The sequence below is a fragment of the Erpetoichthys calabaricus genome, chromosome 4, assembly GCF_900747795.2.
Source record: "Erpetoichthys calabaricus chromosome 4, fErpCal1.3, whole genome shotgun sequence".
Classification (NCBI taxonomy): Eukaryota; Metazoa; Chordata; class Cladistia; order Polypteriformes; family Polypteridae; genus Erpetoichthys; species Erpetoichthys calabaricus.
In genome coordinates, this window is record NC_041397.2 from 257,627,675 (window position 1) to 257,654,296 (window position 26,622).

Sequence of the window (26,622 nt, forward strand, 5' to 3'; positions counted from 1 at the left end):
AGGCCAGGATAAAGTCAAAGTAGTCATCCTTCTATCAATTTTTACAACAGCTTTTGTTCTTTTGAAACATCTACTGTAGAAATATTAGCGCTTGGACCAATTACCAGTGCTAATCACTACACTGAACCGCATCACAGCAGGTAACCGCTCTGTACACAACAAGTGCAAAGTCGGGGTAAGGCGTGTTTTCTCCAGGTGTTTTACTTGTAAATCTTTTATTAGTTTACTTATGCTTTTTTATGTCATGGTCGCATTTATGGTGGTCTGCTGTTGTAACTGCAGTTTATGAAAATTACCAACTAAAGGATATTCTTCTGAATGGGAAACAAATGTGGTCTTACAGGAATACTCCGCCCAAAAATGACAATTATATGTTACTTACCCCATATAGCTTGTGAAAGCTGAGGAAAAAATTTAATTTCATGTTTGATGAAGAACAGAGATAACAAAGTTGCTGATAGAATAAGAATCTATGGTGACCAATGATGGATAGCAGCCAATAATACAAAAAACATTCATGAAACAATACTCGTGTTACTTGTGTTGCATAATCCACATATGAAGTCATCAACACAAAATTATTATTTATTTATAAAATTATTATTTAAAAAAATATTACCGGTAAACAAACCACTTCCAGAAAGCTCTCTCATGAACAAAAATGGAACGAGTACAGATGTGGACCTGCATTTGAATTGTTGACCCGCCACCTGTTGTTACATTTATATTCATATCCACAAATGCAGTACCTTAAGGCATCTCATAAATGCACAAGCAGCGTATCGTCTTGATAATGTTTTACTCACTTTCCTTTAACTTTTAATCTTTAGTTGTAAACACCTCTCAGTGAGCTTTGCACTGTTGATAACACACAAAAGGCAATGTCAGCCAATACATATGCTGTTACTGGGCTGGGCTCGTCCATCACATATCTGTCCAAGACAACCATGTGCATTCCAAGTTTAGTTCATAACAGTGTTTTCCAGAAAGTGGTCTACAGTGTTTGATATTTTTGTAAAGATACTTGTGCTTGGGACATTGTGAGCTCAAAAACTGAAAGAGCTGACATGTGGATCATGCGACACGAGTAACATGACAGTTTCATTGTTGCATTTTGGAATATTGGCTGTTCGCAGGCACTGGTCAGTCATGCTTAGTCTAATCAGAAACTTTGTCATCTCTGTTCTTCAAGAAAACATGAGATTAAAATATTTTCCTCGGCCATCACTACAAACTACAGGAGGTAAATAGCATTAAAAAAAGTAACTTTCTGGGTTTAATATTCCTTTGGGTTAAATAGACACTGATTTGATTGAAACACACTGTAAGTAGATGGTGCATCTAGTGACGTCTCTTCCTTTCATATATCTGTCTAAACTGTAAGTAAATGAATATCAATTCCTTTTCATGGAAACAAATATTACAAAAATCACAAGAGAGAAAAATGATAATCACATTTTTGTTTATTTTTTTAAACAGAGATTTGAGACGGACCTCTCTTACTGGATGGATCGAGGACGTAATAACCACGACTACTATGGGTACCAACATCATTATGACGAGAACGCTCCAATCGGGCCGCGTGACCCGTACAGCTTTAGGCACGGCGCTGGAGTGAACTATGACGACTACTAGGGACTACCTGTGTCACCTTGCAGCAGTGTTTAAGTGTGGGTGATGGGTATTAATCCTTTATTAAGCACAACACAGTGGTTCTGTACTTGAATGCAAGCGCTAACATGCTGGAAATCATGTACATCATCTTTGTTGGATGTTTTTTTTCTTCCTTATTAAATCATGAGGTAGGACACATAAGCCTTAAAATATGCATACTCTGGCCAACATTATATATAAATTTGCTTGAGAAATATGTATGATTTGAAAAAAACACTTATAAGAATACATGTCTTTGTTAGTAATGTCCAACCTTCTTTCTTTTTCAAAATATATCTTTGTACCATGGCAATAAAAATATATATATTAAATGCTAAAGGGCAGGTGGACTAAGTACAATGTGTTTTAACAGAAACAGCAGAGAACAGAAACATTGGAGATGCGCGACAATCCAAATGAATGAATTTATTCAAAATAAACCCTACTGCCTCCACTCAGTTGTGTCTTTTATTGATGCACTTGGTTAAGCCTAAAGTTACATTAAGACAGTTGGAAGGATTCTGTCCTCGTGAATAGTGCCTACACAAAAAGCTCTGAATGTTATTGCAGTTTTATTGCCGTATTCATTAGTATCGCGATACAAGTTACTTATTCTACATATCCTGTACACTGTGCTTTACTTGGCACATGAGCCGCTTGTGATGTGGGAACCATGGAAAGCATCGATGCTGGATTAGCCTATCAGAATTTACTGGAATTAATCAATACAATAACTTTTATCAAAATTTTATTAAAATAACATATCAATCAATCCATGGTGGCTTATGATACAGTCAATTCTTTCCCAGAGCTCACACAGTTTAAAACAGGAATTCACAGCCACCTTGCCCAAGAATACAAAGTGAAAAAGAGAGACATCTCCTTCTCTTTATATACAGTATAATGATATATATATATATATATATATATATATATATATATATATATATATATATATATATATATATATATAAAAACACACCACACACTTGTGCACACGCACATACTCACTTATGTCTCAAGCTCATTTATAAAAATGGCAGCTTTACAAATATTCAGAGATGGCTTAGAGGGAAAGAAGAGTTCTAGCTATACAAATCAATGTCAGTGAACACACAAATGACAATACCAGTTGTTCAGTTAAAGCCTCGGAGTGCTTAGGGAAGCCACAAAGAAGGTTTTCATACATACGGTTTTAAATAAAATCATAAGACACAACACTCTCTTTCTGCACTTACGTAGAAACTAAATTAAGACCACTTTCTCCAAAATGTCTTCACGTGAAATTAAGTGAAAAATAGAAAACTTCAAAAAACTGGATTTTCGTTTTTTGCTACAATTATTTTTAAATAAAAGACATATTAAAAAGTGCAAGGCATTTTAGGCACATCCATGTTTGTAAAGCAAGCTGAATTGAATAGAGTTGTCCCATTTATTCTTCACAAAAAGAGAAACTGAGGGAAAATAGTTGCCATATCCCGGTAGCTTTAAATGTGAGTTCAACGTCCCATTCTTGGCTCATAAATTGTGCCTCGATCGGCCTTTTTTTATCCTGGCAGGTTTTGGTTTGGGGATATACTGGTTGTTTGCCTGGTACTCCAGTTCTCTACCAAAGTAATGGATTGTTTTATTCAGACCTTCCTCCAATGGAACCTATTTAAAATAAAAGAAAAATACATTAGCATCATCGAGAAATAGAATATACCTTCCTATCCATGAGGTGATATAAACACTTTACTAATAGTTACCTGATAAACCAAGGTAAGCATTTATTTGTACCTTCAGCCTTTAGACAGCTCAGCAGGGACTGTAATGCGTGTTCTATTTAAAGGAGTTTTGTTTTTTATACTTTATTTTATTTGATATGCTATTATTTAAATTATAAAGCACTTTACCAACGAATATAGTAATTTTCCAGCTTTCACCTTGATTTTCAGATAGATAATACAGAGGTCTACTTTATTGCCATAATAGTTTCAGTTGATTTGGCAAAACCCACAAAAGTAAACCCTAAAGGTCAACAGCCCCAAACAAGATGAGTAACGCAAACACACTTAGAGACATTCATGGAGTCAGCAGACAAGAACATGCATCTCATGGCTTGCAGATAAGAACTTCCATGAAATCCGTTTTTCTTGGTAACCGCTTTAGTATGGCTTGGCAGCATGAAGCTCAGTAGGAATCGGGCCTTTCCTAAGTAGAGTTTAACTGGACCAGTGCCTTTGTGACTCTGTCCTCACAGGTGGCGCAGTGGTAGTTCTGCTGCTTTGCAGTAAGGAGACTGTGGGTTCGCTTCCCGGTTCCTCCCTGTGTCAATAGCGCTTTGAGTACTGAGAAAAGTGCTATATAAATGTAATGAATTATTATTATTATCTCTTATTCAAAGCAGTATTGAAATTACAGGTCAGTGAACTATGTTGTCAAATATGTCACTCTGCTTTGACAAGTCTGCAAGCAGATTTTGATGACTTTGTTACAGATGGCTTGATAAGTTGACATTTGTAAGCTTTTTTATTTTATGCTGTTGCATCTTTGTGTTAAAGGTTTCTTGTATCAAAACAGTATAAATTGGTGAAACAGTTGTTACCAATGGTGTTGGTTCAGTACCCACACTCCCATTTTGACCTATACAGGGGTTGGTCTCCTTTGTCTTGCTTGGGCAATTCTCATTGTGGTGTTGTCTCAAAGCTGCATGTTAACTAAATAATTTTGCTTAGTTTGGTATTAACATTCTTCCCCTGTTATGCTTAAAACAACTGAAATGAGTAGATGGAGGGATTTCAAATCCCACTACTGACACTGTGTGACCGTGAGCAAGTCACTTCATCTACCTGTGGTCCAACTGGAAATCCAAAAGAAATGTAACAAATTGTATCATCAAAGTTGTAAGTCACCTTGGATAAAGGTGTCAGCCAGATCAGTAAATGTAGGATGGTGTAGAGAAGGCCAGTACTTCATTTTACAGTGAAAGCATTTCCTGCATGCACTGGTGTGTGCTGATGCTGAGCACAATGCTGATGTTTTAGTGTTTATTTACTGAACAAACGGCTCTATGGTGCAGTCCTTCCTACTGTCAGTACATTTTGATTTAGTTAGCTTTTAGCTTGGGCAAGATTATGGATATAATTTGGATAACATTTTTTTTTTTTTTCTCGATCTTGCCTGTACTCTGCGTTATGGTGCATGATACTGAAAATGTAGACAGAGTGGAGTACAGGCATGATTGAAAAAATAAATGTTCAAATGACAACTGGTCAAAATGGCATAGCATTTTCAAATAATGACATGCGTATGCAAAAGAGGCACAGACGGATTCAATCTTATTCAAGTGGATACTGTAATATAAAACAAACACTCTCGCAAAGGTATAACGAAACAAGTGTGCTATTATTCAGGAATAAAACTGAATAATAAAAATTCAAGTGATAACAAGATATTAAGAAGACATGATTCATCAGCATTTGTGTGTCTGGTTATACCCCTTCAGCGATATCTTTTACAGGTTGCAAAACTTTACACCGACTGCTACAGACTGAAATCAAAGGCGTCTTCTTTTTGGGCATATACACCGTCAGCATGGCACTGCCAGATCTGAACTCTAGTGTGGCAAACTGCTCACATATTAAAGTGACTTTAGCTGCAGGTGGAAGTCCCAATTTACTTCTGGTTGCAAGCAGAGTTATGTCACCAGTCTATTAGCCAGGTAAAGCGCTGTGAAGAAGCTGTCTGTTGTTACGGGTCTACCTTTGTCCAGTAACGGCTCCATAAGCTTTATGACCACAGACTCAGAAAGTCTTTGCCCTGAGTTGTAACTCAAAACACAGATCTCAACAAAATGTTGCCAGATGTTCAAAACCGCAGCAAATCTGTTGTTTTTCACATGTTCTACATGGGTGTCTTTGTTGTCAAAGTGCAAATGCCATGTGGTAGTCTGATAGCGGTCACTGGATATCGTATCTTTGATTGCCGGTACAACAAATAGTTCTGAACAGGCGTCAGCCACAGCACCAACTGTGGTCATCGCTTCTCTTGTGAAAAGAATGGAGGTAAACAGCATCAACTCAGAGTGGGAGAGGCAAGTTTGCTGTACATTACTGAGAGAATAAAACTGAATGATAAAAAAACAAGTAGCCAAAGTTTACCCAGGGTGTTACAGACGCAAATCAAATGCATGTTTTTATTATATTATAGTAATAATAATAGCAGCAGCTCAATATTCGGAGCGCCGAGACTCAAATCCGGTACCTTTGGGCTATAAGGCAGCAGTTCTTACATCTCCACCATTCAGGAATATTCTTGAGTAAAAGAGCGCATGTTTATTTGATATTTGGGCTAAAGTCTTCACACATGATACACTTCACATCATTATTAGAATAACATGGAAAAAGTTTCAGCTTTAGGTATGTGTGCAGCATTTCTTACCTTACATTTCCTTTCATCCTACACTTACCCAGATCTTTGTAGACATGGAACACACATGAAATGCATGTGTTCCAAATAACAATATACTGTATTATTTACCCTATACAACCCCAGGCACCTCACACACAGATAAGGAGCCTTGGCTTGAGCTGGGAGAGTTGAGCTCCATCATGGAGGGGAATGGGACAGCAGGCTGCTTGTGCTAATCGACACATTTACAAAACAAAAGATGCTGATGGAGAGGTGCGAAGGGATTTAAGTTGGTCCAGGATTACAAGATTTTTCATAGACTTTGGTAATTCTAGTGTTAAATGTAAATGTATCTTCTGCCATCCCTTGGCTCTTAAATAAGACCACTTATACCTTCATTTTTTAAAGATTTCTTTTAAGGTCAATCACCTTATTATGACAAACCACTGTGTGCCAAGAGATAGGGATTTGCCTATTCATATGAAGGATCATGGAAGGATGCCCAGCCCCAGCATAAGCACAAGCACAGACAGGTCACATCCTTTTGACCTTCATGTTCAAAGTGGTTTGATATAAATATCAAGTCATTAATAGATGCCATCAGGAACAATGCAGTAGTTGGCTGCAGGACATTGTTCAGAATAGGAGGAGCTCAAACATAGCAGGAGAACACGGTAAAGTACCGCAGGAGGTGAGTCTACAAATGTGTGTTTTTGTTTTAAATCACCTATCATTTGGCAGAGAGTCAGTGAGATCAAGGTTTAACCTAAGCTGGTAAGGAAATGATTATGCTAAAAATAATTAAAAATTCAATAAATCAGACATTAATGACTGTAATCTCAGAGAAAGACACAAAATGTCAAGAAACAGCAAGTCATTGCTTTCTCAGAACCATGACTACTTAGTAACTTATAGAACAGCATTAACTCCCAGCTGCCAGAGAACTTACAATTGAATTTCAGATTAAATGCAAACTGAAACATCAAAATAATAAAAGCAATCTACTTAAAAAGAAACATGGAGGAAGAGAAGGAGGACTCAAGCACCAGTGCATCACCTTGTGCAAAGTGACTTAACTTGGCTGTAAATTGACCTGTGATTCAGGATTCATCCTAACTTTAAAAGGTTCTTGAGCTTCCTCCACTGACTGAAGAGAAGCTGGGCTAAAGCTTTTCACTTAATCCCAAACATAGCATCTGCACCTTCAGCCCCATCTCTGTATGAAATGTTATTTTTCTAATGGTTCATATACAACACCCATGGCTCTAATTTGCTAGAGGTGCATCTTTGTGTAGCAGGATGAAGATGCTCTGTGCTCTCTAATGACTGATTCTGCTTGGTTGACTCCTCTAGGCAATGGAAGCATATCAACTGCCCAACCCTCTAATCCTCAAACACTGTGGCTGGCAGATGACATGAAACAAAGGAGTAAAACTCCTGCTAGAAAATTCAGAATAAGACACAAGAGGGAGTAACGTATACATCAAATACATTTAAACAGACAGATAAAACAATGTAAAAGTACATTTTTTTCCTTCAAAGCACTCATTCACTTACCACAGGATCCCATCCTAACAGCATTTTGGCCTTTCTGATGTCTGGCTTTCTTCGCTGAGGGTCATCCTGTGCTTCCTGAAGAAACTGAATTTGACTTCTGCTGCCTGAAGAAGACAAAGATTGTGTGTTGTTGATATCAAGAGTAACAAATATGGGCTTCACCCTTGTGCAAAAAAAAAAAAAAAAAAAATTCTAATAAATGTGAACTGTGAGGACTTTACTTTTCAAGCTTTCCAAGGCTCTTTGTGAACCACCTTATTAAAATGTCTCTTTTGTACAAATAATCAAGAGTGAAGAAATCTAATGAGAAGAAACAGCAGCCTAAAAACATCTAAATATTAAATTCAAATGAGTTAATTCAAAAATATATTAAAATGAAACTAAAAGATATTTAAGCTACAGTAATCCCTCCTCGATCGCGGGGGTTGCGTTCCAGAACCCCCCCGTGAAAGGTGAAAATCCACGAAGTAGAAACCATATGTTTATATGGTTATTTTTATATTGTCATGCTTGGGTCACAGATTTGCACAGAAACACAGGAGGTTGTAGAGAGACAGGAACGTTATTCAAACACTGCAAACAAACATTTGTCTGTTTTTCAAAAGTTTAAACTGTGCTCCATGACAAGACAGAGATGACAGTTCCGTCTCACAATTAAAAGAATGCAAACATATCTTCCTCTTCAAAGGAGTGCGCGTCAGGAGCAGAGAATGTGAGAGAGAGAGAGAAAAAAGCAAACAATCAAAAATCAATAGGGCAGACCCCCGTGACCCTGTGTCTGGATTCAGCGGGTTGGAAAATGGATGGATGGATGGATGAATAGGGCTGTTTGGCTTTTAAGTATGCGAAGCACCGCCGTATAAAGCAGCTGCAAGGATGTACAATGTAAAGGTAGTCTTTCAGCATTTTTTAGAGGAGCGTCCATATCTTCTAGGCCAGTGTGCAAACAGCCCCCCTGCTCACACCCCCTCCGTCAGGAGCAGAGAATGTCAGAGAGAGTGATAGAGACACAGAAAAACAAACAATCAAAAATCAATACGTGCCATTCAAGCTTTGAAGTATGCGAAGCACCGTGCGGGAAGCATTTCGCTTGACAAAGCCGGAAGGGAGCAATGTGAAGATAATCTTTCAGCATTTTTAGACGAGCGTCGGTATCGTCTAGGGGTGCGAACAGCCCCCCTTCTCACACCCCCGCCATCAGGAGCAGAGAATGTCAGAGCAAGAGAGAGAGAAAAGTAAACAATCTAAAATCAATACATGCTGTTTGATCTTTTAAGTATGCGAAGCACCGTGCAGAAAGCATATCGCTTGACGCTTGAAGGTAATCTTTCAGCGTTTTTTGAGGAGCAGCCGTATCCTCTAGGGGTGCAAACAGCCCCCGTGCTCACAATATATTTGAGGAGTTTTATTTAATACATAATACGCGCTGATGTTGGGTAGCTTCTCAGCCATCTGCCAATAGCGTCCCTTGTATGAAATCAACTGGGCAAACCAACTGAGGAAGCATGTACCAGAAATTAAAAGACCCACTGTCCGCAGAAATCCGCGAACCAGCAAAAAATCCGTGATATATATTTAAATATGCTTACATATAAAATCCGCAATAGAGTGAAGCCGCGAAAGTCGAAGCGTGATATAGCGAGGGATTACTGTATACACATAAAGGAAAAAATATTTTCTAAAAATGAATTATTTGTAAAATGTAATTTTAATACTTTACATTTTTTGTTTGTTAATGACTGAGGGTTTTACATAACAAAATATTTTGATTAAATGTGATAAAATAGTGAGTTAATTTATACTTTTACATATGTGAATAGCATACAGGCCAAGATTCCATGAAATGAAAGATGGCAAGAAATCACTTAAGTTTGAAAGACCTATAAAACTGTCAATGAAACCTGTGACTCCTAATTACCCAGAAACAACACCCCCAAAAACATTAAGTTAAGGTCGTCTTTCTGTACATTTCTCATGCTGTTTCATCAAAGCTCTCCCTCTGATGAAGCTACACAGAAAATGTTGTGTTCTTAATTTTCATTTCAATTTTTTAGCACTTGAGTAAGTTACCTTTTCTTTTTTCAAAATGACAAAGTAGGACAGATATCTGCAGTACTGCTTGTGAGTTTAACATTCATTCAAACTGGAGGGTAAAGCAGTGGAAAACCTCTTGTAGTCTTCACACAACAATGCATAGCAGCTTTCTGAATAATCCAGGTGTCAGCCAAACAACACTAAGAATCAAGTCACCTGTTAATATCGCAGTGCCAGACGGGATTCTCAAATCAAGAATACACATCTGGGGACAACTCAATAAAAAAGGTCATAGTAAATAGTGGGTGAAATCTGCCAAAACAAAAGGCTATGCCTGCAGGGCTTCTTCCTTAAACCCAACTCCAATTGCTCCAGTTCATGCACTTTAAACCACTGAGGTTTCAGAGACAGAGCAAAAGAAACTGAGCAAAAGACTTGATGCTGTGAGAAAATAAAAGGTCACCCATTCAGGAGAACAGCAGCACAAGTAACTGAAGCTTAATAATTAATTTGTATGTTGTAATGTCAGGGGAGACAGACACACACAGACCACCGCAGCAAGCTGGCTTCATGTGTTTGAAAAGAGTTGCGGAGCCAACTATGATATCTGCTATGTATGCTATAGTATCTTTCTGTCATTGTAACTACTGAATCACTATTTAGCATAACAACAGCAAACAGAGTTTAGATAAGCATTGTGGTCAATGGAAATACTACATGTTAAAATGCTGCAGCTATTCTGTCATGGGATTTTTGCATTTTTAATTAGGTAGTAATATTAACTTACTTTAGTTATTGATTTAGATGTGCAGTCAGAATGTGAATGCTGTGCAGCCTTCTATGGGTGTCATCAGGCACAATTACTTATTTGGGTGTTTTTTGAGTACTAAAATCTGCATCTCCAGTGGCTCTTCATTATCTTCTCTCTTAAGGACAGTCCTTTTGACAGGGTGTGACACACGTTTTACTTCAAATGCATATTTTGCAATTCTATTTTCATAAACATAGTTGCCAATTCTTTGAACCTTACATCAACTATTATTGTACCTGAATAGACAGCACAGTCAGTGACAACATGTTGTTCACTTGTACATTAGTCCATTGACGTCTTCAATACCAATGTATAATCTGATTGGAACAGGTTGTGTTTTCTTTTAACGCATTCAGTGTGTTCTCGGCACAAACTAAACAAATGTATATGACTGACAGGAATTAATTTAGGAGACCTTTGACTATAGATGGTTCATCGTAATAAGAAGAGCATCTTCACTCTTTGGAGTTCAAAATCAACAGCGCCGCCTTCACAAGGCATTGGATTGGTTTACAAATGTGACACCCAGTTCTAAGTTAAATTTAGTCATGATTGTCACCAGGCATATGTATTACACATCTGGCTTAGCGCACATGCCTATTAGTAAAGAGGGCCTGCAGTCAGAATCTAGCAGTGGGGGACTCCATAAATAATAATAATAAAAACTGTTAACATAAATGGAAAAGTCACTTTTATTAAATTTCAAATCTCAAGTTAGGATTTAAATAAAAAAATTATATGAAACCCTATGAAAAGCCTCTAAGAATGTGTTCTGGAGAAGAGAACCCAAATCAATGGAATTGAAGTGATTTGGTATTTAGGTATTTCAGAAAATGAAAATATGGCAAAACATTTGACAACACCTCTGGATGAAGTTGAAAATTGGACTGGCAGATCAGATTTAAATAGGATTAAAATCCATATGACCCACAAATGGCAGGCTGTACAAGTCCAAAGAATAAAATGGCTTCTACCTTACAACAATCCACAAAGCTACCTTCTAAGCATCCTTCAGAGCACAGACAATAAAAGTGAGTAGAATACTTTACTATAACTTTTTCTACAATAACATAATAAATGAAGGAATATCATCTGAATTTGTTTTCTTTGAGTAGTCTACACTGGACAGCAACCTTAACAGTTGCTCTTTAGAACAGGTAATTCACATGATGCTAGGCATGGTTGTGCTCAGCCAGTATTTGAATGGGAGACCATCTATGAAAAGCTTGGGTCACTGCTGGAAAAGGCATTTGTGGGGCCAGCAGGGTGCTTACCCTGTGGTCTGTGTGTGGATCAAAATGAACCAGTGAAGTGATGGGAAGACTATGCTATAAAACTGGCACTATCCTTTGTATAGGATGCAAAACCAAAGTCCTGTAGTCATAAAGATCCTGAGCATCTTTAGAGAAAAAAAGTAGTGTTTATCCTGATGTCCTGGCTAAACTGCCCATCATGGCCTGGACCATTTTGGCACACTAATCATCTCCTGTCCCTTACTGGGTAACACTTTCTCTGTCTCTCTCTCACTCTGCTTCACCACCTAATAGCTAATGTGTGGTGAGTGCAATGGCACACTAATGGCTACCACTGCATCATCCATGTGGATGCTACACATTGATTGTCATTGAAGTGGCGCCTAACTCTCTATGTAAATTGCTTTGCATAGGTTACAAAAGAGCTATATTAATGTATATATATTATTATTATTACATAAAGCAAAATACTTATTTATTGAAAACTTCAGATATGCATTTCTCACATGCATGAGATGCAGTAAATATACAGTGGATATCAACAAATTGATATGGTGCCCAGTAAAGATGTAATATCCAGATTATTGATATACTAGCCGACGCCCGCCGTAGCATATGGTGGTGAAAGAATAGGAATGGAAAACGGTGAGAAAGGAATTCAGAAATCAAGAAGAAATAAATACTTCTTGAAAGACGCAGTTGTGAATAGGTGTTTTGGTGGAGACGACAGATAATGAGTCGAAAGATCTAACCCTAGAAAATGCCACATACAACTGACCATGGCTGAAGACTGGTTGTTGTAGATTAACGCAAATCTTTGCAAAGGTTTGTCCTTGGGACTTGTTGATAGTCGTGGAGAAGGCGAGTCTCAGTGGGAATTGTGTGCGTTTAAATTTAAAAGGGAGATTGGTGTCGGAAGGAAGGAGAGAGATTCTGGGAATGAATTTTGTTTCAGAATTTTGGATAGCGATCAGTTTGCACTCAATAATATTTGTATGTATTTGGGTAATGATGAGTCTTGTTCCATTGCAAAGACCTTTTGATGGCATAATATTTCGAAGGAGCATAACTACAGTTCCTACCTTCAGATGAAGGATATGGGGAGGCATGCCAGTTGGTGTGAAGGTGTGTAAAAACTCTTGTGGGTACGTTAGTTGATCATTAGGATCGTCACTGACCACTGTATCTACACTCTTGAAGGTCATTTTTTCATCATGTATAAGATCAAGAACTTTGTTGTTAATATGAGGAGAATCATCGTTTGTGACGCTCAGTATTGCTCTTGCAGCAAGTTCTTGGGAAGTCACAGTCGAGAAATTAATATCACCGTAAAGTTGAACAACTGGGTCTTGTTGTTGTGGTAAACATTGAGAAGGTAGTTGTGCCGTGTCTCCAGTTTTACCTTCCCCAACTTGAAGAAGCCATTGAACAAATTGAGTTTCACTTTCAAGAGCTCTCATATTTTTTGTGAGTTTTAGGACTTTCATTTCGTTCCACAGCCTGTGTTTGTTGATGGAAGAGGAAACGGTGAGGGCTGGAGAACCGTGGAAGATAAAAGGCAGTATTTGTCAGAAATCTCCACCGAGAAGAATGGTTTTATTACTGAAAGGTGCATTTTCCTGAGTGAGATCTCGCAGTAGTCTGTCAACAGATTGAAATGCATAACAATGTGTCATTGGTGCTTCATCTCAGATAATAATTTTCGCTTCAAGTATATTATTGGCATCCTTGGTATTTGGCTTCACATTGCAGGTTGATGTTGGTGTGATTTGTAGAGGTATTTTGAACACGGAATGTGCAGTTGCTGCAATTCCAGTTGAAGCAACCACTATTGCCACGTCTCCTCTACCTCTAACAGAATGAGTGAGGGTTTTGTATATAAAGGTCTTGCCTGTCCCTGCGGGGCCGTCGAGAAAGAAACTTTTCTTGGAATGAACAGGCGGATTGTATATTGCCTGCAGTACTGTTTGTACGACTGTTCGCTGATCGTCGTTGAGTTGTTGTGTGTAATCTGCAGCTACTTTTTGTTCGTGGTGAATGTCAACACAGGTTGGATAATGAGGTGGGATGAATTTGGTGACTGGGAGATGAAATTGTTGAAGAGTCATACCATAGCACCTGAGTATTTCATTAATTTCCGAGAGAGCGTACGTCGGGGCAGTGTCAGTGGAATATTTAGTAAACAGGTCTTCGCAAACTGCCAGTTTATGTGTTTGCCATAGGTCTGGGACGTTGACAGGTTCCCCAAAGGCACAAATGATAGCTAAGAGTTGTCTCATATGTACGGGCATCTTAGTTAGTGTAGTTTCATAAAGAGTATCGTACCAAATCTTATCATCGTTAAGGAGATCTAACTCTTGACATGCTGCTTTAAATGAGCTGTATATGTTTCCATTTATGGTTCTAAGCTCCTGACACCAATGGGGTCATGAGAGAGGAGCGGGGAACGCGGTAGTCCGAAGGAGGAATAGGAATCGAGGAAAGCGGCGTGGGGGTGTATGGGAGGCCTCAGGCAGCGTGGAGAAGGGTTTGGAAGAGGACGAATAGCAATCGAGAAATGCCGTGTCGGCTACGTGTGGGCGGGACTGCTTTTGAACAGGAAGCAGGACGAACCAGATGAGAAATATATATAAGAGATAGTGGATATTACATTTTTACTGAACTTTTGACTTTTGTTAATTTAAAGGCTAAAATCAAGTCAAATCCTGTCGAACCTTTTTGACTTTTAATAACATCTTGAATGCAACAATGTATGAACATGCAAGATAAGTAAAAACTAAAAAAAAAGTTTCAGTCTTATCACTACACCCACTGCATATTTTCAAATAAAAAACAAATATATTTTTATTAAAAATATAAACAGTAAATAATGTTATTGTTTATTGCCATTAATGGAAAAATATTTTAAACAAAAAGCCTAAACTGAAACTAGACAATATACAAAATTGTAAAGAAAGAAAAAAACAGGATTTTTAAAAGGCGAGTTAAAAGTCAGATTTGGATTATCATGCAGGACTAAAAGCATCTACAATCAGTGTTGTTATTCCCATTCAGCAGTGAGAGTTTAAAGGAAGGTTTTATCAGCAGTGGGAAATACTATATAATAACTGTTTGGAGTTAAAATGCAATTCTGTTAAGGTTTAAAGAAATTAAAATCTTGCAAATTAACTGGCCTGTATGGTGTTTTGCTTGATATCCTCCACCACTGAGACACATCAACCTCTCACTGCTTTCTGTTACACCTGTGTGCTTTTAAAAAACACCTCAGTGTCCGAGTGCAAGAAAACTAGAGTAACTTCCTTAAATAACTGCAATTCTGGGGCTGTGAAAAGCTAGTAATGCCCAATCTTGATAGCTCAAAGCTTTTCCAAATTGCCAGTCTTAAAACTTAAAAGGTCTAATGAATATTGGCTGGCTCATACTTGATTGTTAACATCAAAGCCCTGCAGGTCTGTTACCTCAGCCCCAGACTATATTTACTTTTCAATATAAAGACTACACTGTCTACAAAGAGACACTAAGTTACAAAGTACTAAAAATGAGCAGGCAATAAGTAACACTAAATACTATAAAGCATGTCAAGGCTTCAGCTATAGCACCAACCAGCATAGCTATTTCTGGGTCTAGGTAAGCTAAGTACCCACTTGACATTATACCCCGGGTCCCCCTCCAACTAAGCCATCCCAAAAAATTTTATTATTTTTTTTTTTCAGCATTTGCGAATTACATTTTTAAAATATTAAATTTTAGTGATTAAGAATACTAGAACACCTGTGATGCTTTTATGATTTCTCTAAGATGACAAATATAACAATTATCTATACAAATCTATACCCTGCAAATCACAAACCAGGCCTACAAACCTCTGAAATTTGAAGGTTGTCATTTTCTTTCTAACTGTGTGTAGGAGGATAGAAATTTTAAATTTACCAGTAGCACAAGAAACAGAAAACAACAAAAGTTATTGTGACCATTTCCGGAATGGCAATGCATTGTTTGTAATGACTTTTATTTTGAAATATTCCACTACAATAAATGAGAAAAAAAAGTATCATTACACTAAATTTAAGGCTTAACCATGGTTCAATAAAAAAGTCACATATTCAAAGGTATTTATTAAGTAGGGGTGAAAGATCCTGGAGACCTGTGGTGGTTTTGGCTTTCTTAATATGAAACAAATTCATTCTGCTAATAAATCATACTTCTTTAGCCCTAATTGTACTTGGCTTAATTGTGTAAGATTTAAATCCCTTAAGCAAAACAACAGATGGCAAGTTCAATTGATTCCTTTTACACCTGCAATATATGTCCAACATACACTGTTTCAATAAAATTACATAAAAAAGGTCTGAGAAATATTTATCCACTGATTTACAAAACATTGTGATGGTGCTTTCAGAAAAAATATCAGTGTAAGCTCTGGTCCTCCAAAGCCAAAGGTAATAAAAAGTTATGATCCCATAACAGCACCAACCACTTTCTGAACCCCTCAGGACATTTACATAAGGTGGCAAATGGTTAAAAAAACTTGTTCTATGATTAATTTATTAATAGATATAACATTCTAGCTATGTTTGGACAAGATGTAACTTACCAACAAGGTTTTTGATTAATTTGGCAAATTCTAATATGGTGTGTTCTTCTGGATTACCCTGTTAATGAAAAACATGAGACAAAATATTAGGTTACTAAACATATTAAATGCTGAATCCTCAATTTGGAAATTTTCCTTTTTGCTGGTTGACTTATAAAAAAAACAAAACAAAAAAAAAACGGGCAGAGGGGGCTGGTAGGACCTTCAAATAAGGCTATAATGAATGTAAAGAAAAATACCTTCAGGAGTGCCCAGGAAAGCAAGCACCCCAGATGGAAGGATGTAACGGCATTAGACCAAGGCAATAGAGTAATGACAATGAGAATGTATTGTGCAATCAGCAAGAATGAGTGAGGTTTACGTTCAACCATGCCAAGGTGAGGTGTCTTTTGGTAGCAGCAGTGACTCAACACACAGGAGCACAACCTGTTGAGATGCAGGAGCTGCCAGGCCTGGAATCATCCCACAATGCCCAGGATTTCCAAGTGTTGCAAGTGACTCCCTCCACCATTAAGTCTGAAAAGAGGCAGATCAAGTGACCTACAGTAAACATGACCTCACTATGGAATTAGTTTGACAGAAATGTAGACTAAATACAGGAGGCAACAGCTAAGGGAGATGCTGACAGCAAATTGAAAGCTTTGACAGCTGTAATCATCAGTGTTGCATCTGAATGTTTTACAGAAGAGGAGAAGAAAATGTCAGAAGACCCAAATCAAAGAACCAAAGAGCAGTGAGGATCCACAATATAAGGCAAGAGATGAAGGTCCTCATGTTCCAGTACAAGATGGCAGTATTGGAAGAGCAGTCGGTTTGGCACAGCTTTCTGGTATCCTACACAAGAAAATCAGGGACCTCCGGCAGGTAGAAGGGCACTGGAGACATCACCACAAAAACACCTGGAAGTGGGTTATGTTCATTGCTGTTCATGTCCTCCAAAGAAAAAGTTCTATTAGAGCTAACCATTTCATGGGAAAAACACTTGGAAGAGGCCTTTGAAAGGAAGCCGGGGCTGATCAGAGACCCGGATATAAATCAAGGTGTCTCCCAGTGGAACTGGGCTACAGGTTCTTTGCAGCTTGATCGTTGACTAAAGCCTTCAGCTATTTGGGCATGGAGGTGGAGAGGAGAGGAGAGCTATCCGCAATACCACCAAAGTGCTGGGGAGGGCCTCAACGTGGCTGTGGTTTAAGAGCAGAGAGCAATGAGAGCAATTAGCTAGTCAGCCAGCTAGACACAAACTAGGGTCAGATCAGACTCAGCTGGGTCACCTGGTGGAGGGTGTATGATGTTGAAAGACTCAAAACACCTGAGGATACCAGTTGCATCCCTGAAGATGTGTCTAGAAGCATAACTAAATGTAGCATATACAAGCAAACTATCCTATAATCGCATCTAAATTTTCTTAATATACAGTGTGCAGCAATGGGTTTGAATTTTTTCCCCCCAATTACAATAACAATTCATCCAAGTCATAGTAAGGTAATTTGCTATAAAGTGACATTTAAACATCATATTATACATTATTAGCAGTTACCTGGTGTAATTCATAACAATGCAAAGCTTAATTTGGTCCTGATGGTTAATTAATTCTTTTTTCTAATTTCAGTGAAAGGGGAAATAAGCTCATAAGAAGTGGATATAAAGTGACTTTTGATAATACAGAATTATTGAGTATTTGGAAATGCTTATTTTTCCCCATCTGACCCTGAAATATATTAAAGTTGTTTTTATACACATCAACAGTTCTATATTTTGCTACAGCATGTACTTCACTCAATAGAGATTTAGAGAACTACCAGAATTATGGTGATTAAGATAATGTAAAGTTGTTGTTGTTGTAGTTCTGCATAAACAGTCATAAAAACGAAAGTAAACCTTCCTTTAACTCTATGGTTGTACATAACAGGACATAACTAATAATCAACGAGTCCTCAAGAAATCTAATTGCTGTACTTTTTTTTTTTTTTAAATATATTCAGGATCCAAAAAATCAAAATGGATATGGCAAATGTGTGAAAAGTAAGGTAGCAACAGATACTGATAATCAAGTGCACTTAATTAGATGATGTTCACAAAGTGCTGTCACTTCTATATAAAAACAGGACATTTGGCAGTTCAGACCTGTGTATTCAAGTATGTGGTAACACCATACCAAGGAAAAAGGGCATCTGTCAGTTATGTGGTGAGATCTATGTGTGGTGTACTTATTTGCTCACATGATTGCATGTCCAGATTAAATAAACTTACTACTGCATTAGTATCAAACAGACTGTTATTAACATTATCATGGGCTGAACCTAATTTATACAAGTAGATCATAGTTGTCAGTAAAGCCCCTTTGATACTTTATATCAGTCACAGTTTTCCTACATTCCATACATAAACTGTTTATTTACTGATTAGGCATGGGAATGGTATAAAAAAGAAAACTGAAGAAAGAAAAACTTGCTTTTTATAATATAAAACGTAATGTAATTAACAAAAATCTATTAATAATATCTTTATCATTCATTATTTGATATACATCTCCATACACATAAAAATCACCGTGTGTCATCCATAAATGACAAAAATGGCTATCACTAAGTACCAGCACGTAAACTGTAGACTATATAGCAGATACAGCAGTGCAATAACTGCTGAAGGTGTCCTGCAATTTGTCATTATGAAATTGCCCGGAAACAGCTGATCATTAAGAACTTCTCAAACTAAAGACATGTGGAATGCAAAGATCAACACTTGAGACTACAGGGAAACGAGAATAACTTAATTTCATTCTGTTCAAAATATTTTCTTCTGATTTCTGGCAATGTTATTCCAAATGAAGGCAGTCTTTGCATAATTTGCACTCATTTTTAAAATAATTACATCTTTGTCTGAGCCTACATTGTTTTATACATTTTTGAATGTGATGTCACTAGTGATGAGCATAAATCCAATTATAGATCTCTCTCCGACTGCACTAAGTTACTAAAATGTTCCCCCTTCAAACTTGGCATGTTATTAAAACATAATCTAACAGAATAAGTAAAACCAGAATGGAGTGGGTAAATTAGGTAACATAAAAAAAAAACAAAAAACGCACAAAGCACATTACAATGATTTTGGCACTGGAGCAAAACAGAAATGGATGTGCAGTAATAGGAGGCATCACAGAAACCTAATTCATACATCTCTCAGGATACAGGTCAGTAAAAATTATTATTCTTAATACGTTCAAAAAACAGCCACCAACACTGTATTTAGTGACCAGGGCACCATGCATCACGTTGTGTGTAGAACTCGCACTAAAACATGGTGTACGGATAAAAGTGGAAATGTGTGTACACACAAAAAAATTCAGATACACAAAACCGCGCGTAGGCCAACTTCCACGTACTTCAGCTCCATAAATCATGGTCAGCGTGAAAAGTAACGCACGTACAAGCGCCTGCCGCCTCACCCTAACTCTTCCCACAATTTTACATGTTTGAATATGCAAATCAATATAAATACCACCTTCCCTGTTCAGTGTTTGGTTAAAAGACAATGGCAAAAAATAGAATTTCAGCAAATGTGAAGTGGAGGCAAGGAAAAATGTACTATTTGTTGGCTTAAGTAGCGGTATAAACAACAAAAGGAAGTTGATCGAGTGGTACAGAGTGGTGGAGAAACTCGAAAGTTCAAGTTCAGAAAGTCGCACAGTGCCCAAAATAAAAAAGAAGTGGTCAGATACCAAAGTCACCATGGAAAGGCGAGTCATAGTTCACCATCTGAGTGTCGTACGGAAGCGTATTTGGGTACACAGAAAAGAAAAAAAATAGAGACACAGTGAAGAAAAAAGACAAAGGCTGAAACGTCCACTTTAATTTCGTAGTTTATTATATCATTAAAATAGAATGTCGTAAACTTCATTTTAAAATCAATGTTAAATTTACTAGAGTTTCTCAGATCCCATCGTAACTAAAGTAGCATGGTAAATGCTTCGTATTATATGTGTTCTTCTATGTGCTCTACGTATGTGAATCACAACATGCTTCTTAAACGGGCTTTCTCTTATGCCGACAGCACAATTTAAATACTAAGATGTATACTTAATATAATTTTCATGATGAAATTAATTAAAGTATGTATTAAACATGGGGGCACGGTGGTGCAGTGATAGCAATGAATTGGCACCCAATCCAGAGATTGTTCCTTCCTCCCACAAGATGCTTGCTGCGCCGTGTGCGACCCTTGATGAAATAGTTTAATGCAGCAGTACTGTCTCTTTCAAGTGTACCAACCCCCAATTCCTGTCCTTCCTTTTCTTGCTCTACGTCACCAATCGCCACACAATAAGCTCTTTAAAAAATGTCAAACCATCTGTAAGCTTAAAACGCAGATTCTTCAAAACTTTTTAGGAACATTGAAATATTTTTGTAGTACATGTTTAATTATTCCATCCATCTATCCCCATCCAGTCCCAACAAGCATACAGGACCAATCCCTGGACAAGGTGACTGCTCATCGCTACCGTTGCACCACCGTGCCCACATGTTTAATTATTAACAGTATACATTATTTAAATGAAGTTAAAAATGTATCTGCATAATGTAATATACATACTTTAATGCATTTCATCTTAATCCAAGGGTTAAAAATTATATCAAGAGCTCCAAGAAAATAGCTCTTGGAAATCTAAATTGACTTAGAAGCCAGTCGTCATCATCTGTAAATAAGCGCACTCTTCTATTCAATTGAATTGAATTTCTTTATTGTTATTGTATTTCCATGTTGAGATTCAATATGCAAATCCTCCATAAACTTATTTTCCTATAAAATAATAAAATAATAATAATAATACGATAAAAAACAAAGAAAATATACAATATGAAAGCATATGTACAATATACATGTATATATAGTGGAAATGGCTCATAAAGTGGCTCAGGTTGTGCAATATTACAACTGTAGTGCAAGGTTACAGTGAGGTAATTTTAATTCTAAGTACAAACATTTCTACCAGGAGCACTTGATGGACTGATTGAGTGTGTTTATAGCTCTTGGTATGAAGCTGTTTCTGAACCACGAGGTTCAGGGCTCTGAAGCATTTGCCGAATGGTAGAAGTTCAAATAGACTATTCTCATGGTTGAGGCATCGTGTGTTATAAATGTTCTCCAAGTTAGATACTGTATCCCAATAATCCTCTGAGCTCTCGACACTGCTTGCCATAGAGCTTTCTGATTAGCTGATGTACAGCTTTAATTCCACACTCAGATACAGTGGGTTAAAATACTGAGTGGTGCACAACGCTAAAGCAGCGATGGTATTTGGAATAGTTTGGCCATTCAGTGGACCATTATACTGTTACGGTGTTACAGGTTGATTAAAAATTTAAGGCACCTGATTGTAAATTATATGCTGTAAATTTCAGTATATTTGATAAAGCTGTGTCAGGGATATGTATCTAAAAAAGAAAGGGAAACAACACAGGAACAGTAACACTGCTTTGACGCTTGGTGCCGCCAGTTTGCAAAACAGAGTAGAAACTTTATGTATACACAGGGTAAGGCTGTGCATGGCTTTACGCCAAGTTTAGTTTTATACATCTCGAAGTAAACGTGAAATACTTTTGTGCGTACGCACCGTTTATACGTGAGGCAAAGCCCAGGAATCAAGAATTAAAATCTATCCTCATAAAACCAACTCTATAAGAGTAGTTTGATTTACTTTCGATTTAATGTTGCTAGTGATTCACATCTCCAAACAAAGAGTTTCTTGTTATACTGTACATGCTTCCTAGCAAAACAGAAAAACGTTCATAGTATTACAAGAAGAAGAAAAGAAACAGTATTAATTAGAATCAGCATTAAATTACCACTCAAGGGACTTGAGAACAGCAGAAGTGTAGTTCCTTATGCTAAGCCTAGGTTAGGAATATTATGAACTATTTCTAACAGTGTAATAATTTCAGAAGACTGACAAACAAGGCATTACATTAATCTAGAATCATCACTTCAAGGTCAACCACATGTAAATTAAGGGATTTAAAGCCTTCTAGTTTTATATTAATTTCAGAAATTGTTAGTTCTTTAGCGCATCTTTCCACTGATGACCCAGCTTGAAAAAGTGTATCTTACCAGATTTACTGGACTGCTGACATTGCTGTTCATCAAAGCAACAAGTCCATTCACAAGATCACTGTAAAAGGAAAAGAAAAACAGTTTCATCTTAGGGAAAAAAAAAAAACAAAGTTAAAATACAAGCAAAACATATTTGATCTGCCAGTTACTAAATGATTCTTCAGATTCTTCACATTTTCTCTAGTATCTGGGTCCTCTATGTGCATTGTGAATGATTATCTTATGTTTCAGAGGTTTGCTTTTCACAATTCAAAGACATGATTTTGGTTAATCTGCACTGCTAAACTGTCCAATCAGAGTATAATAGGCCTCATAAAATGTAAAAAGGTGTGTGGCGCAAGGATGTGATGATTTTTGAGATATTATCAGGTTTGAGTGAATAAAGTGAGGAATATAATGGTATAACAATGTTATACACTATAGTAAATGCAGTTTCAATGGCTTCAGACAACTGGTCTCATCGTGTGTTCACATTATGACATATACTGAATCCAAAGTAACAGAGGTGCAAAGAAAATTTCATACGATTCCATGAGGAATAATTCCTTTTCATCACACAATTTTAAAGTGACTTGGCAAGTTTCACTAGATTGGTAGTGTGAAGGACATGCTTGTCGGACCATTAATAATTTTAAGAACAACAGAAAACGCTGAAACAGTGAGACATGCTGTAGAGCAGAGCCCTTGAAGTTCAGCATGATGTCAGCTGGCAGCATTAAACATTTATTTATTTTATAGCTCAATGTATTGTATATAGTCAGTTCACCCGTTCTGGTGTTTCAGTCATAAAACACTTTTTGTTGCATTTCAGCAACTTCACAAAAACTCAATGTCTGTTTTTTTCCCCCTCAGATACAATTTTCAGATTCAGATTTTCTCATATCTTCCAGACTTTATAAATAAAGAGGTCAAGACAATATGACAATTATTTTAAAGTTCGGAAGTGTGCCTTAAATTAAAGAAGAGCGACTTAGCTGAAGATCAAGCCACACTTTTATAGGTAATTAATACAAAAATCCAGATAACATCAAAGGGTTCATAAACTTTTGATCGGGTCATTACTGTTACATGTTTATACAGTGAATTTCCTATTTGTATTTACTGCAACTATATGAATAACTCTGACCTAATTGACATAATAGGTACAAACAAAACTCTGTTCATCATTGCATGTAGTGTTCACAGTTATCTGTTGCTTTTTATATATTAAATGGTAAATAATGAAAGATTTTTTTTCTCTAAACATGTCTTCTATATCTACATCCTTACAATTTCTTTCAGAAAATTGCATATTAAATGTAATTGACAAAATACTGAGTTTCAAATTTCTTTTTTCTTTTACAGTATATATGCAGGTTGACCCAGAACAACTTTTTCTTTCCTTTGGGTGGATTTGAATGGAGAGAATAAATGACTGATCTTTAATTAAAATTCCAAAGTATTAATAAAAAAATTTAAAAATAATGAAAATAGTTTACAGGGGATGGTGCTCCTGCCTTACAAATGCAAAGTCCTGGGTTTGAATCCCAGCCCAGTCACTGCCCCTGTGTGGTTTCAATGTTTACTATATATGTGCTTTAGATTTTCTCCAGAATACTGAGTTTCTTCTCACATACCAAACAATGCCAGTCAATTGGCAACTTTGAACTGGCCCAACATGAGAGTCTGGGTAATGGTAATAACTGCATTGCACTATTATACAGCACTATTAAAAAATCATAATCTGTTTAGAGTAAAACTCTTTTCAAAGTTAGATTCTACAGAAGATAGGCTCATTGTTTATCAAAGAAGTCAACTTAGGCTAATTGGTTAAAAAATGGTTGGACAAATAGATTGCATTCTTTCTTAATCTGATTTTGTTTATCAGAACTCATCAATTATTTTACAGGCAATAAAAAAGCACATTTTTATTGGAACTCAAGTGGGAGAAAAGTTTTGACACCTCTAGAAAAACAGTCTTTTAGCCACAGTGAGCACAGTTTGTAGGTCCCAGTGGTATTCCTTTCACAACCTAACCCTGTTTGTGTGACTATAAAATGCAAGCATTTAAAGCTATTAAAAATGAACACTCGAGAGATTTAAAGGAAAATGTTCAAAACAATATAATTTAAGATGACAGAAACCTCTCTATAAATTCCAATATATAGTATCTCTTTAATCAAGAAAAAATTATGCAAAAGATTGTAACAGAGCTTGAGCAATCTCAGAGCACAATAAAAGACTTGTTAATGTTGATGGGAAGTCAAGGAAGGATAACAATTAACTGCAAGTCTTCCAAATTAATGGAAAATATTTGTGATTTTTGATACTGTTTATCTTTTAATAATTTAAATTTGTGTGATAAAATATGTAAGCCCAACCCAGATTTTTTTTTTAACATATGTGGACAAATCAAGATTTGATCTTCGTTTAAATAGTATCTTTACATACAATGAAAATTTGACCTTACAATAATTTATTCAATAAAAAATTAACAGTTATGCCTGATGAAAGTGTTTCCTGTAACTTTCTACCAATCTCTGACATCAACTGGGACAACGTTTCTTCCATTCCTCTATGCAGAATTCTTTCGGCTATGCGATGATTGAGAGATGTCATGTGTGCATAACCTATTTCAAATCCCTCCGCAACATCTCTGATCCGGGCTTTAATTGACCATTTCAGAACCCTCTGTTTCATTCTTTTCAGCCATTAATTGGTGGATTTACTGTTATGTTTATGGTCATTGTCATGCTGCAAGGTCTACTTTTGGTTGAGCTTAAATCTTCTGCACCCTATGGTACAATGGAGAATTCATGGTAATTTCAATGATGGTGTGCTCCCCAGGCTGTGATGCAGCAAAGCAGCCACAATCATAACATTTCCATCACCATGCTTTACAGTTGGTACCAAGTGAAATGTTTTGGATTTCACCAAACAGGTCTTCTGGTACTATGGCTGAATAGCGCTATTTTTGCCTAGTCTGTCCACACTACATTGTTTCAGAAGACATGGTCTTTGCCTGAGCCTTGCCCTTATGCATTTTTTTCTGTACACCAAATGTATCCTTCTTGCACAATTTTCATGTTTATCTAACTTGTGTAAATTCCTTCTAATAGTAGACTCATGCATTGGGACATCAACAGTAGCGAGAGCTTTCTGCAGGTTTTGTGATGAAGTTCTGGAATTCTTACAGACTTATTTCAGACTCTTGAGTTCTGTTCCCAGGCTGAACTTGGACAAGATGGCATTTTGAAATCTTCTTCATTTGTAGATAATCATTCGAACAGTGGAATGGTTGAATTTCAATTATTTGAAAATCTTTTTATATACAGTGCATCCAGAAAGTATTCACAGCACATCACTTTTTCCACACTTTGTTATGTTACAGCCTTATTCCAAAACGGATTAAATTCATTTTTTTCCTCAGAATTCCACACACAACACCCCATAATGACAAAGTGAAAAAAGTTTACTTGAGGTTTTTGCACATTTATTAAAAATAAAAAAATTGAGAAAGCACATGTACATAAGTATTCACAGCCTTTGCCATGAAGCTCAAAATTGAGCTCAGGTGCATCCTGTTTCCCCTGATCATCCTCGAGATGTTTCTGCAGCTTAATTGGAGTCCACCTGTGGTAAATTCAGTTGATTGGACATGATTTGGAAAGGCACACACCTGTCTATATAAGGTCCCACAGTTGACAGTTCATGTCAGAGCACAAACCAAGCATGAAGTCAAAGGAATTGTCTGTAGACCTCCGAGACAGGATTGTCTCAAGGCACAAATCTGGGGAAGGTTACAGAAAAATTTCTGCTGCTTTGAAGGTTCCAATGAGCACAGTGGCCTCCATCATCCGTAAATGGAAGAAGTTTGAAACCACCAGGACTCTTCCTAGAGCTGGCCGGCTATCTAAACCGAGCGATCGGAGAAGAAGGGCCTTAGTCAGGGAGGTGACCAAGAACCCGATGGTCACTCTTTCAGAGCTCCAGAGGTCCTCTGTGGAGAGAGGAGAACCTTCCAGAAGGACAACCATCTCTGCAGCAATCCACCAATCAGGCCTGTATGGAAGAGTGGCCAGACGGAAGCCACTCCTTAGTAAAAGGCACATGGCAGCCCGCCTGGAGTTTGCCAAAAGGCACCTGAAGGACTCTCAGACCGTGAGAAAGAAAATTCTCTGGTCTGATGAGACAAAGATTGAACTCTTTGGTGTGAATGCCAGGCGTCACGTTTGGAGGAA

General features: G+C 37.1%; 2 protein-coding genes across 3 annotated transcripts in view; one reads left to right on the plus strand and one right to left on the minus strand.

Annotated features, from left to right (window-relative positions):
• LOC114650804 (augurin-like) overlaps positions 1 to 2,105 on the plus strand; it is a 51,695-nt gene extending 49,590 nt beyond the window's left edge. For both annotated transcript variants that reach the window (XM_028800677.2, XM_028800676.2), the window contains one exon: positions 1,480 to 2,105. In XM_028800677.2, the coding sequence (XP_028656510.1) occupies positions 1,480 to 1,635 (156 nt within the window). In that variant the 3' untranslated portion in view covers positions 1,636 to 2,105. The remainder of the gene's footprint in view (positions 1 to 1,479) is intronic.
• A 279-nt stretch (positions 2,106 to 2,384) lies between these two features.
• Positions 2,385 to 26,622, minus strand: part of uxs1 (UDP-glucuronate decarboxylase 1) — a 145,678-nt gene continuing 121,440 nt past the window's right edge. The window contains exons 12-15 of the mRNA XM_028800679.2: positions 22,400 to 22,460; positions 16,295 to 16,352; positions 7,603 to 7,706; positions 2,385 to 3,306 (exon numbers count right to left, since the gene is read on the minus strand). Coding sequence (XP_028656512.1) covers positions 3,172 to 3,306; positions 7,603 to 7,706; positions 16,295 to 16,352; positions 22,400 to 22,460 — 358 coding nt within the window. The 3' untranslated portion in view covers positions 2,385 to 3,171. The remainder of the gene's footprint in view (positions 3,307 to 7,602; positions 7,707 to 16,294; positions 16,353 to 22,399; positions 22,461 to 26,622) is intronic.